This window comes from Zeus faber (assembly GCF_960531495.2).
Source record: "Zeus faber genome assembly, chromosome: 7".
Lineage (NCBI taxonomy): Eukaryota > Metazoa > Chordata > Actinopteri > Zeiformes > Zeidae > Zeus > Zeus faber.
Window position 1 is genome coordinate 22,970,764 of NC_137203.1, and position 12,898 is coordinate 22,983,661.

General features: G+C 48.2%; 1 protein-coding gene across 2 annotated transcripts; it reads left to right on the forward strand.

Annotated features, from left to right (window-relative positions):
- The first annotated feature begins 682 nt into the window (after nt 1–682).
- acsl2 (acyl-CoA synthetase long chain family member 2) lies at nt 683–11,275 on the forward strand. 2 transcript variants are annotated; one of them, XM_080003964.1, is made up of 20 exons: nt 683–810; nt 4,360–4,610; nt 4,693–4,807; nt 7,253–7,317; nt 7,428–7,529; nt 7,824–7,923; nt 8,013–8,191; nt 8,314–8,346; nt 8,546–8,597; nt 8,775–8,848; nt 9,186–9,263; nt 9,343–9,477; nt 9,578–9,712; nt 9,804–9,972; nt 10,096–10,184; nt 10,295–10,411; nt 10,515–10,658; nt 10,747–10,848; nt 10,931–11,002; nt 11,137–11,275. In XM_080003964.1, the coding sequence occupies exons 2-20, from the start codon at nt 4,362–4,364 to the stop codon at nt 11,272–11,274; spliced, it is 2,148 nt and encodes a 715-aa protein (XP_079860090.1). In that variant the 5' UTR covers nt 683–810; nt 4,360–4,361; the 3' UTR covers nt 11,275. The 2 variants fall into 2 exon arrangements, with proteins under 2 accessions (XP_079860090.1, XP_079860091.1); XM_080003965.1 differs by having other exon boundaries at nt 705–814.
- The last annotated feature ends 1,623 nt before the right edge of the window (nt 11,276–12,898 follow it).

A 12,898-nucleotide genomic window follows, 5' to 3' on the forward strand; every position in this document is an offset into this window, starting at 1 on the left:
AAATATGAAAAAAAAATATGGATAAGCCACGAACTACGTGCGCACACCGATGTAGGTCGCCCGCTGACTGACTGCTGACTGGCCGCCGACGCGCCAACTGCCAATTTCCACGCTCGTACCTTGGAGCAGTCGGTCCCAGTCGATACAAATTTTCCCGACTATCGCTACTCGTATCTTGGATTAGTCGTAAGCAGATGCAGTCGTAAGTCGAGGTACCACTGTATATGTTTTTTTAATTTTTTTATTCTGCAACTCCTTCGACGACCTCTGGGGGAAGTGGCCCCTCCACGCCCGCAGGTTGAGGATCCTTGATTTATAACACCGCGGATTATTGTTTTACGTTTTCATATATAACTATTTACAATGTTCATATGTAAATACCTCAATAGTATGTAGTTAAGTAGAGCTAGTATAATATAATTCGACTCAATTTTCTTTACCAAACTAATGTTTGTGAGTAGTTGTGTTTGTTGTGATATTTTCCACTTGCTGTTTATGATGCATGTTCATACAAATACAAACAAGTTATACAACATAGAGTTTATATTCCTGCAAGGGGCCCATGTGTGAAAAGGTTTGGTATTCCTGCAAGGGGCCCTTGTGTGAAAAGGTTTGGGGGCTGCTTCGAGTGAGCCCCTCCCCCTGTGAAAGTTAGGGAGTGACGTCAGAGACAGTGAGACAGGCAGGCAGGCAGACGGGCTGTGCGGAGCGGAGCCGCAGACGCATGGTGTGCAGGATAATACCCAATGGCGTTTAACAACCAGCACCTCCACTGAACTGCATTCACCCTTTTTTTTTTTTTTAATATCGGTAAGTTGACATTGTTTTCCACTCCCAAAGTTTGTGTGGTTTTTTTTGTGCGGCTGCGTCTTGCGTGGCAGATCAGACCCTCCGCCTCCCCCATGCAGCCCTGCGTGATACGGAAAGTTGCATTGGTTGTCGAAGTTTATAAGAAGTTTCTCTCCGTGCTTTTTTTTTTTTTTTTTTTTTTACATTTATTTTTATTTTTATCAAACCGCACGCACGCACACACGAACGCTCTCTGCACTGCATGGTCTTGCCACCTCCCTCCCTGCAAGGCTGTTCTCTCCACCAACCACGACAGCTATAATTGCAGCGTGGGGGCCGCGGGCTGCAGCCTGCCAGGGCTGCACTGTAGGTTTTCTGGAATTGAGTCGAGTCACATCATCTTGGGTGATGACCACAATGTGCGTGGCGGTGGACTTGTTTTCCGGGGTCGTTCCCCCCACTGCCCAAGAGCGACGCCCGCAACACGATCACACGGTGGAATGCTCATTTCCAGAAGCTCCATCCCGGAGCGGGGGAAGGGGAGAGGGCATGGATGTGTGCAGCGCGGTCGCTTGATCCGCACCGAACCCCGATCCAGCGTCGAGCTCCCGTTGTTTGAACCGTAACTGGGGGGTGCTTTGGAAAAGGTGCCGTCACGCACGACGCCACTCCCTTTTCTGTTTTTTTGATTCTCTTGGTTCTTTAAATTCCGCAACGCCTCGGTTTCATCCGTACAACCCCCCGCTGGCTTCGCCGGCTCTTCCGGTGTGTGTTGTTTGCCCGGAAAACACTACGGCATTTGATTCTCTCTCTCTCTCCCTCCATCCCTCCATCCCTCCGAGGCCTCACGTGTCTCCATCAGCTCCTCCTGCCATTCAGCTCCTCTGGGCACATGGAAACTAAAGTGTGCACAGTTCGTTGCCGTGGCTCTGGGCCCCCACCCCCCGCTCCCCTCGCCTCTTAAAGTTTCTGGGTCAGGGGCACATATTCCACCAAAGTTGCCCCCAAAGGGACGCTGTTAGTTTTTATTTTATTTTTATTTTTTTTCATTTGTTTTCATGACTGCATGTGTCATTCTGCAAGTCCTGGCCAAACGGCGTCTTAAAAGTTGCGCTGAAATTCGACAGGAGTCTCATGTTGTCTCCACCTGTCAGCGGGGGCGGAATATCTGCACCGACATGCAAACTGCTCCAGGGCGTCTTAACTGGCGGCCGCTTCTCCCAGAAAGCACATTCTCAGGGTTTTAAATGTTTTTTTTTTTTTTTTATGGGGTCCTTTTCATGTCGGCCTCACTTTCAAGGCTAAACAAGGCCTTTTGATCTGTTTTTTTTTTTTTTTTTTTCTTCCTAATTTTAGTCCCCCCATATCTCTCTCTTGGACGGGTCTGGACCGAATCACTGCAGCATCCAGGCTGTGTTGTGTTTTGTGTCCCACTCCACTGGTTTATGGAGGTGAAGAAGTTTCGTTTTTTGTTTTCGTTTAATTTTGCTTTGGTCAATTTATTTCCAAATGTTCTAGCGGCCCTGGCTTTGTCTCATCTCTTGTGGGGGGAGCAAGAGACGGCGGGTACAATGGGCCCTGACAGTGGCCATTATGACCGGGAGGAGGGGAGGATAATGGTATCGGGGTTGATGGAGGAGACAAAATAGGACGCGGTGGAGGGGGAAATTCGGATTCTCAGTTCATCTGAAAAGCCCCGTCGTCCGTTTATTCATCTAAAGCAAAGGGCCGCCGTGGCCATCACCATCATGATCATCACCTGTGATGTCATTTCAGCAGGTGCAAAACTGGCAACCCGCCAGCCGTGGCTCACGTGAGGGGAAGCGGCCCGTGGGAGGTGGATGTGGCAAAGGGGAAGCGGCGGAGCAGGAGCAGGGTGGTTAAAGAGGCAGAGAAGGGACTGACATCACCCCTTTATTCCCGGCTCCTGTTTGGAATGGGGGTCGGGTGGAGAGAAAGTAGGTGAGAGGTTGAGTGTTTCCCGGGGAGGGCTAGGGAAGGGAGGAGAGGGGTAGAGGAGGGGGAGATTTATTAAATGAGATGAATACCATCCCTGTAGATGTAATAATTATAGTTTTATTTTTCAGTGTTCAATGGGGGGGGGGGGGACGTCTCGACACATTGTCCTCTGTTCCGCATTCCGCTGTGGTTCTTACCAATTAGGATGGAGGGGGGTGGGGTGAGGGAGTGGGGGGGGTTGGTCGTATCGGGGTCCGAGCCGTGCCATCGGCCCCTCCCCCTCACCTCATCTCCCCGCCCAGCCTCCCACTACTGTACAGCACCCACCCTTCTCAGTGAGGAGACAAAGTGGTGCTGGTGGGGTACGCCACCGTGACTGAGAGTAACCCTGGTGCCTGTTCCCTGTAAACCAATCAGGATTACTTCCTGGTGGCAACCCCCTCTCCCTCTGTTTTACCTTCTCCATGGAGCCCCGGGCTTTTTTTTTTTTCTCTGTCCACGGACACTGCCAAGCCCGTGTCCCAGCGCGGCTCGCCAGAACAAGCACGGGAAGACGCCCCACGGCGCCAGTTAACAACTTCCTATTCCAAGCAGAAAGTTTATACAGATTAATGGTGCTAGTTGGTTATACGAGTTGGACTTTTGCATTTTTAGCAGCTACAGTCTGTGTGTTTGGCGTCACAAAGTTTGCCAATTTAAGAACGAACCATTTTGACCACTTTAAGGTATTAATGTGTAGAAAATGTTTTTTTAGAAAGGCTTTTTTTTTTCCCCCCAGATTTCCTTTTTCCATTGGAAAAATTATTGGGCTCTTGGAAGATTATTCTTATGTCCTAAAACTGTAAAAAAAAAGACATGTAATGTAAATGGAAAAACAGGTTTTTTGTCTTCTCTTAAAATGTTGTTCCAGCTTTATTATTAAGTAAATTAACTCGTCAACAGGCATCAACCAGCGCCTTGTGGAGGTCTCCCTATTCATTTGAAATATAAATAAATCTATCTAATAAAATATAATAATCTATAATATATAAAAAATATTAATATAAAAAATGTATATTCATATAAAAAGGTGAGTATTAGTACAACCACAAATTGGTTGTTCTATTAAATTTTTTACAAAGCTAGCTGTTGTCATCCTCCTTGCAGAGCAGGGAGCAGGGAGGCCGGCCTTTTTAGTATTCAGTTCTACTGACGTGAGTTAATGCCACGTCATATTTTTCACTGTCACCAGTGATTGTTTGCAGATGACTCCTCTGCAAATAATCAGTATGAAGCCTCCTCCTCCTTTGTTTTGCTGGAACCTCAGTTCACTGCGTCGCTTTAGTGGATATTGGTTTGTGAAACGACAGATACAGCAGATTTTCTTGACAGCACAAGGGAACCTTTGTTCCCCCCCCCCACCCCCCAAACCTTCTTTCCACCGTCTGTGGAAGTACAATGTCATTGCTTAGTGTTTCATCGGCCCCCTCCCCTCCTCCTCACCCACAGCATTCATTCACCTCTTTCCTCATTCGTTCGTTCATCCGTTTGTTCCCTTCCTCTTTCTAAGCACGCTCAAGAGTTCTCTCTTCCCCCTCTCTCTCCCCCGTCCTGTCTCTCTTTGTCCCCCAGCGATGCATTTCCACGAGTGGCTACGGTCCATCCAGTCCGCCGGCAGAGTTAAAGTGTCCGAGTCCGACGACCTGTGGAGCCTCCTCCCCTCCTTCCCCCTCTCCTCCTTCTCCCTGTCCTCCCTCTCTCTCTCCCCGTCCTCGCTGATCGGCATTGGAGCCCTGGCCTCGCTCACCGCCTACTGGCTGGTGACCCGCCCCAGACCCATGCGTCCGCCCTGCGACCTGCAGGCCCAATCCGTGGCCGTACAGGTGAGCGTGCGGGTTGTCGCCGTGGGTACTGTTCCAATGCGTTCCAAACATGAGCAGGTATGAAAAGTTTGGGTTTTTGCAGGAGGTGCTCAGCTGTAGGCGCTCAGCCCTCCTGGAGGATGACACTCTGCTGGAGTTCTACTACGAGGACACCAGGACGGCCTACGACATGTTCCAAAGAGGCCTGAGGATCTCAGGTGAGACGATCCACTGACACTCAATATATACACTGCGTATTTGTGCATGCTGTATACAGTATTTGTTCTTCATTCATACTGCACCTATGTACATCTTCATCCCCTGTGCATCTGTAGAAATACATTTTACTTCATATTTAGATGGGTGGATGTAGGGCTCTGCGATACGACGATATATATGGTAAGACGATATAGAAATGGCTATTGTTTTTGGTTCTGCTACATCGCGACAGCGTAAGGTGAGGGTGACAACTGATTCGAACCCAAGCTGGTTTTGTTTGCCGATCACGTTTTAGTTCAAGGTTTCAGTGAATTGATGGAGGAATAGAAAACTTTTTTGCTTTTACTTATCATTATTAAGGTAATGTTGATTACACAGTATAGGCTGGCTGTGGAATAACGACACCATCTGCATTTATATTGGTTCCCTATAAGCCTCGCTTTCACTATGCAATTCTCCATGCCGCCGGGTACGAATCCCCGGGAAAATGATCGATTTACGGCAGCGCGGCAACCAATGGGCAACCATTAGCGGAAATGGTGGATGGTGGAGCCATCTACTCCACTCCAACGACTCATCGAAATCGGTTGAGAAATGTAAATGTTATAGTGCTTATATTGCTATAGTGACGTTGACGTATCGCAGCGACGGGCCGAAGCAGTCAATGCGGCATCTATGTATATATGTTTGATTGCGCAACCAAATCTCTTTAATTTTGCAAATAAGTCAGATTTTCATATACTGTATTTGTGGCTTGTTTTACCTCTCCTGTGAATTTGAGAGCCAAGACGAGCCGCGTCGCAAAGAGGCTTTAACCTGTGTTTTTCTTTTTTAATAAAAAACACTTAATTAAATATGCAGAAAATGTGCTATATTGCAATGTATATCATTATCGAGATATGAAATGACCTATATCGGGATTTTGGCAATATCGCACAGATACTTTATTCATACCCCGGAGGGAAATTACGGTGATCACCTCAAAGCAATAGGCTATAATAATAAAGTCCTAAGAAAAAAAAATTGGCAATGTGCAATAAATCCCCCAAAAATTAGAAAGAATGGGAATATGCTATGAACCTAAAAATTGACAATAAACCTCAGTGTCAACAATTTCCAAAAATGGGAAATTGTGCAAGCTTGCATACATGTACTGTATGTATATATTCAATAAAATCTGTCTAATGTATTTCCTCAATTGCATACTACAGTGGTACCTTGAGTTACGAGCGCACTAACATACGAGTTTTCCGAGTTAGGAGCCTTCGTTCTGTCGTTTTGTTTTGTATTGATTTGCGAGCAAAAATTTGAGTTGCGAGGAGCGAGCTTCAGGTACACAGTCGCTGGTTGGTGTGGCGAGGGAATGCGGCCATATGCCACGTCTCACTCCTTCATTTCACGTAGTTACCTGAGGGTGGAAGCATCTCTTTTGTGTTTTGTGCTCGCGATTTGTGCTTTTTGTGCAGGTATTTTGCCAATTCTTTTTTTTTTCAAACCATGGGTCCGAAAAAGTAAGTGCTGAGAAGAAGAAGCAGATGATGTCCATTGACTTAAAGCGCAAAATCATAGAAAAACATGGGCGAGGTGTGTGTCTGATGGAATTGGCGAGGCAGTACGAGCGTAGTACTTCTACGATATGTACCATACTGAAGCAGAAGGAGGCGATAAAGGGTATCACGCCAGCCAAGGGCGTTAAAATAATGTCTAAGCTGCGGGCGCTGTCCATGAAAAGATGGAGAATCTGCTGTTGGTGTGGTTGACGGAGAAGCAGCTCGCAGGAGATAGCGTCACGTAGGGTATCATCTGCGAGAAGGCAAAAATGATCTACACATTCTCTTTTATTATGTTTTATGTTTTTATACAATATTTGTTATTTATAAGTACATTTTTCTTATTTAAAAACCAGGCCACCTTCTTCCATTGTCCATTTCTGACGGTCATGTGCCCGTTGCAGGCGCTTTCAGCAGTGTACAGGGGTCAGCAAGGGCACTCTGATAAGTCTGTGGCTACGCAGCTGGGCTAGACTTTGCTCCCCCCGTGCATCAATGAGCCAATGGCGATTGGGCGCCCATGACCATTGCATACGGGGAACACCCCACAAGACCTGCCGTTTCGGAGATGCTCTGCCCCAGTCGTCTACCCGTCCGTTTTTGACCCTTGTCAAAGTCGGTCAGAGCCTTACATTTGCCCATTTTTCCTGCTTCCAACACATCACCTATAAGAACTGAAGAATATATCCTACCCCTTGACAGGAGCCATTGGGGCGAGATGATCAGGGTTATTCACTTCACATGAAAGTGGTTTAAATGTCGTGGCTGACATTATGTATGTTGACCCACAGGGGAAGTCAATAGTTATTCCCCTGTGGATCACTATACATACATACATATATTTATATACTGTGCATATTAATTTCTATATTTATATTTTTTCTCCGCCCCCAGGGAGCGGCCCGTGTCTGGGCTTCAGGAAGCCCGGCCAGCCCTACGAGTGGATCGCCTATGACGAGGTCCGGCTGAATGAGTTCCTCTCTTTTTGTCACGGTGCTCCTGCGTCATTCCTTTTGTTCTTGTTGTTCTTTCTTCCGGGTTTTCTTCTGACTCTTTTCTGCCATTTCAGGTGGAGGAGCAGGCTCGGCTGCTGGGCTCGGGGCTGCTCGCCAAGGGCTGCCAGCCCAACCCACAGCAGTTTGTGGGGATATTTGCACAGAACAGACCAGAGGTACACACAGACTTTCCTTTGTAGCAGAGGATTGTTCTCCCCCCCCCCCCCCCCCCGCAAGAATGCCTCTCAAGTTCTAGCATGTTTCTTTTATTAATGGACCAGTTTCCACACCAGTTTAGCTTCAACCCCATGGTAGAGCATTTTGAAATGGACAGTGTACTTTTCTTTCATCACAAAACATGCTGTCGTGTGGAAATCAACAAAAGGTCAAGGTTAGGGTTATTACTACATTCTGACTCCCCGTAATAACGCCGACAATTCTGCTGCTTTGTCGCCCTCTGGTGGCTGTAGTGGATCATTTCAGAACTGGCCTGCTACACATACTCCATGGCTGTGGTGCCTCTGTATGACACACTGGGACTGGAGGCCATGGTCCACATACTCAACCTGGGTGAGGGTGTAAAAAAGTGACGTTATGATAAGTCCTGGCCTTCACTGGTGTAAGATTATAAACATATTTGTCGTCGCGCACTGAAACAGCGGAAATCTCGCTGGTGATCTGCGACGGCGAGGAGAAGGCCCGGGCTCTGCTGGAGAACAAGGAGGAAGGCGTGACGCCCGCCCTGTCCTGCCTGGTGCTCTTTGCCGACTTCACCCCGGCCCTGACGGAGCGGGGGCAGAAATGTGGCGTGGAGATTTTAAAACTGATGCAGCTTATGGTGAGCGGGTGCGGGGGGCGGGGGGTTGACTTGACGGGTTACGAAATTTTCTCCCGTTTGGACTCTGTGAAGCCTTTTTGAAGGTGAACATTGAACATTAATCTTTATGTAACGCTTCTCAGGAGCTGGGAAGGCAGAACCTGAGAGATCCCGTGGTGAGTGTTTCGGCTTTCATCGCCGCCATCGTGTTGCTGCAGGTCCGATTGATGTGTAATTCTGGGAGACGCCTTTTTATTTATTTTATCGCTCTTTCCCCAAATTACGTAGTAAGAAACCTGTAGTTAGGTGTTTCAATTAAATTAGCGATGGAGGAAGCCTTCGAGTCACCGCTCTCTCTCTCTGTGTCTGCAACAGCCGCCCCAGCCCCAGGATCTGGCCGTGGTCTGCTTCACCAGTGGAACCACAGGTACCGGAGAGAAGGGGAGGGGGGGGGGGGGGGGGACATTCCTAAACACCCCCATCTTCTCCCGAATGTCGCTCTCCAAGTCGTCCGTCTGCGCCCACTTAACGACCGCGAGCCGCCATCACACGGGCGGCGGTGGCAGCACGGGGCGCCGCAATAATCTCTTGTTTGTTTACCCAGGAAAACCTAAGGGAGCCATGATCACCCACGGCAACATCGCCTCCAACACTTCCTCTGTTATTAAGATCCTGGAGGTCTGTACACACATCCGCCGCCTCCTCCCCCGCCGCAAATTGAGAACAGCTTCGCGGCTCCTGTCGTTTCTGCTCCTTTGCCGCTCGTCTCCCCCTCAACCTCTCTCTCTCTCACACTGTCTCTCTCCCCGCTGTGTCTAATGGGATGATTAATTGGATGTTTGATTGCCCTTGTTACCAAGAGGTACTTAAGCTAATTGCCCCTGTGTAAAGATTTCAGCATCTATTAACTGATGTATTTTTTTTTTTAAGCTACATTGCCTGCACCGTACACTAAACCTCTCCCTGGAGTTTACTTTCTTTTTTCTCTCTCTCTCTCTCGCTCTCTCTCTCTCAGGGTTCATTTGTCATCCAAAAGGAAGACGTGTCGATCTCGTACCTGCCGCTTGCTCATATGTTTGAGAGGATGATTCAGGTAGAATTAACGCCTCTTCTTCAAGTTATTGTGCGTGCTGTGCGTGCTGCACGTTAAAATCCTTCCTTGTGTGCCTTAGGTGTCCATGTTCTGTCACGGGGCCCGAGTGGGGTTCTACCAAGGCGACATCGCCCTCCTCATGGACGACATCAAAACCCTCAAACCGACCTTCTTCCCCGTCGTGCCGCGTCTGCTGAACCGCATCTACGACAAGGTCACGACGAGCGACACACTTCAGCCCATATGTGTGATGAGTCTTTGTTTTAACGGGGGGGGGGGTCTGACTTCTGTTTCTCTTACCGACCCGGATCTAGATTTTGAGTTCGGTGACGTCCCCGCTGCGCCGGGCTTTGCTCCACTACGCTGTGCGGAGGAAGCAGGCAGAGCTCAGCAGCGGGGTCGTGCGGAACAACAGCCTCTGGGACAAGCTGGTGTTCAACAGGATCCAGGTCTGTCCCCGCCCTCCACCCCACCCTAAAACCGGATGGATACCGTTGGTACGGTTGGAGACGAGATTTCAGCAGAACCTCTCGTTTTCAGGCCAGTTTAGGGGGCAACTTGAGGTTCATCCTGACAGCGTCGGCGCCCATCTCCCCCACGGTGCTGTCCTTCCTCAGAGCCACGCTGGGCTGCCTGATCTTTGAGGGTTACGGCCAGACGGAGTGCACGGCGGGCTGCACCTTCTCCATGCCGGGGGACTGGACCGCAGGTACGCTGGCGAAGGGAAAAACTTTGGGGAATTCTCTTTTTTTAACCTACGCCTTATTTTTCGACCATTGGGGTTGAGTCCCCACAGCAGCTCAGGTAATGTTTTTCTATATGTGTGGGACAGGTCACGTTGGCGCTCCGCTGCCCTGCGCGATGGTGAAGCTGGTTGACATCCCCGAGATGAGCTACTTGGCCGAGAATGGAGAAGGAGAGGTGAGACCTTCGCGAGATGAGGAAAATAATTAGCATGTCGTGCGGCGCGCCAGACCATCTGCTCGCGTACCAAACGCCGGCCGGCTTCTTCTCTTCCCTCGCATCGTCAGATCTGCATCCGTGGCCCCAGTGTGTTCCGGGGGTACCTGAAGGACCCGGACAGGACGGCCGAGGCCCTGGACGCCGATGGCTGGCTGCACAGCGGGGACGTGGGCCAGTGGCTCCCAGTAAGACCCGGGGGGCAGACCCGCTATGATATCTACATAGCCCACTTGCAATCTCAAACAGAACGGCGATCCGAGTGGTTTTTGTGTCTCCCTCTGCTGGCAGAACGGGACGCTGCGCATCATCGACAGGAAAAAGCACATCTTCAAGCTGTCCCAGGGGGAGTACATCGCGCCTGAGAAGATCGAAAACGTCTACACGCGCTGCGTCCCAGTCCTGCAGGTGTTTGTGCACGGGGACAGTTTACAGGTACGGATGAGGACGTGATATACTCCGTGATCCATTCGTGGGTTTCTAATCAGTTGGCTGACAGTAAATACCCGACTCCACCCCTCAGTCCCACCTGATAGGCATCGTGGTGCCCGACCCGGAGGTGTTTGCTGACTGGATGAAGGAGCGGGGGTTTGTGGGATCCTACGAGGAGCTCTGCCAGAATCCTGTATGTTGTTATTATTGTTGTTATTATTGGGTAAGAGTTGAGTCGGAATTTATCCTGAAAATGGGAGTGGTCGTTTCCACAGGACGTGAAGAAGGCAGTGTTGGAAGACATGGCGGCTGTGGGGAAGGAAGCCGGTCTCAAGTCGTTTGAGCAGGTGAGGACTCCCCGCCTGGCTTTCCTCTCAATCTGGACTCACAAGCTGCACATTCTTACCCCAACCCCTTCCTTCTCTCTCTCTCTCTCTCTCTCTCTCTCTCTCTCTCTCTCTCTCTCTCTCTCTCTTCTCAGGTGAAAGACCTTTACTTGCACCCGGAGATATTCAGCGTCGCCAACGGCCTCCTCACCCCCACGCTGAAGAGCCGCCGTGCGGACATCCGCAGGGCCTTCCAGGAGCAGATCTCCAGAATGTACAGCAGCAAGGCTTAGCATTCCCAGAAGGAATCTGGCGAAAGTGTTTAGGATCAATCAGTGCCTTCACTCAAAATGTACAATCACGTGCATTTGAGCTCCACTTCCATCCATGCATCCTTTTTTGCACATACGTAAGATGTCTTAACCGAGCAGAACCACTACCGTTCATTCACCGATAAACACTCTGTGCCGTCGGCTCTCTCTTAGTCCTCGGATTAAGACGGGAAAGCGATCGTTCAATGGTTTTTGGTTCTCGTTCACGTTCCCGTCCTCCCGTCTAATTCACAGCCTTCGTCCTCTGGAAAACTTAACTTTAAGTAAGTTATTCTGAAACGGTAGAGATCAAATTTGCCTAAAATTAGTTAAATCGTTTGTACGTACCCTCCTCTAAAGGATGAAAAGGGATACATTCCTTTGCCCTCGTTACAATTAAATGTGTGAGTGGGAAAGGTTGGGTTTAGCCGTTAACTTGACAATTACAGTCCTGTTGAAAAGACAGAAATAACAAATAAAAGATTAGTTACTGTGAACTGTCATTTCACAAAATAGATTTTTTTTTTTTCTTTACATGAAACAATCCCTTCTAGATCTAACAAAATGCTGTGATGCTGGATTCAGAGAGTTTGAAAATCAGTCAAAAATGGATGCCTTTCTCTGAAATAATTTATTTAAAGACTGAGCACACATAGAAAATGACAATGTAAAAAGCATTTCTGAAAATTTGGGTCAAACTAAACAATTTCCCAGCTTTAGCTTCGATTTACAAATGACAAAACACACTAATGTTAAAATATCCACTCAAGTGTTACAGTTCAATCACTACAACAACTGAAGAAAACCCTTCAACTCGGAATACAATTAAACCAACAAACACAAAGAAAGGGCACGCACTGAAGACCTTTTCTTTAAAGAAAAAAATAGATACAATCCTCTTAACAGTTTTATAAAGAATAAATAATTAAGGTTTGACATTTAGGGTGTCCACTGACATTGCATGGCCATGATATAAACACTGAGGTGAAACCAAAGCTGAGGAATAATGGTGCGATTTGGTCCAGATGAAGAAAAAAACAAAAAACGGCCTGTTGATCTGATATGACAATTGTAATGCGCAGACATTTTATTTTCCCCCGAATGAGTTCTAACAGCGAGTAAAATGTGTTTCCCTTTGGAGAGGAGCGGTGAAAACATACAATAGAACAAACACGCATTGTGAATGAATGTGGGGAAGTCATGTAACGCTCTCCTCCACTAGAGGGTGCAACACTCCTGCTTTTGGAGACCAGGGAGTCCGATCCCTTTCACCCAGCACAGGGTCTCAGTTGCTGACCTCAAGACACAGTAACACTTGTGGCCACTGAGAATTCACAAGGGTCGCTTGCGCAATCCGGAAGGACGCGTGTGGAGACATTACTATGCATCAGGAATTTGTTTATCCGTAAACCTCAGGACCCTGGAGAAAAAAAAATTAAAATAAACAAAAGTACATGGCACGGAGCTTATCGGTGATTGCCCTCACCGCACAAACTTTTAAACTAGACCTTAAATTAAACATCCTATTTCTATGACGCAGAACTGAGTTACTGACGATCTACATGACTGGCAACAACAGATGTGAGCAAGCTCGCTACAGACTTGG

Excerpts from the sequence above, each read along its gene's own strand:
- acsl2 (XM_080003964.1), top strand. The coding sequence starts at position 4,362 with ATGCATTTCCACGAGTGGCTACGGTCCATCCAGTCCGCCGGCAGAGTT. Across the intron at positions 4,611-4,692 it reads CCCAATCCGTGGCCGTACAG|GAGGTGCTCAGCTGTAGGCG; the intron begins GTGAGCGTGCGG and ends GGGTTTTTGCAG. Across the intron at positions 7,318-7,427 it reads AGTGGATCGCCTATGACGAG|GTGGAGGAGCAGGCTCGGCT; the intron begins GTCCGGCTGAAT and ends CTGCCATTTCAG.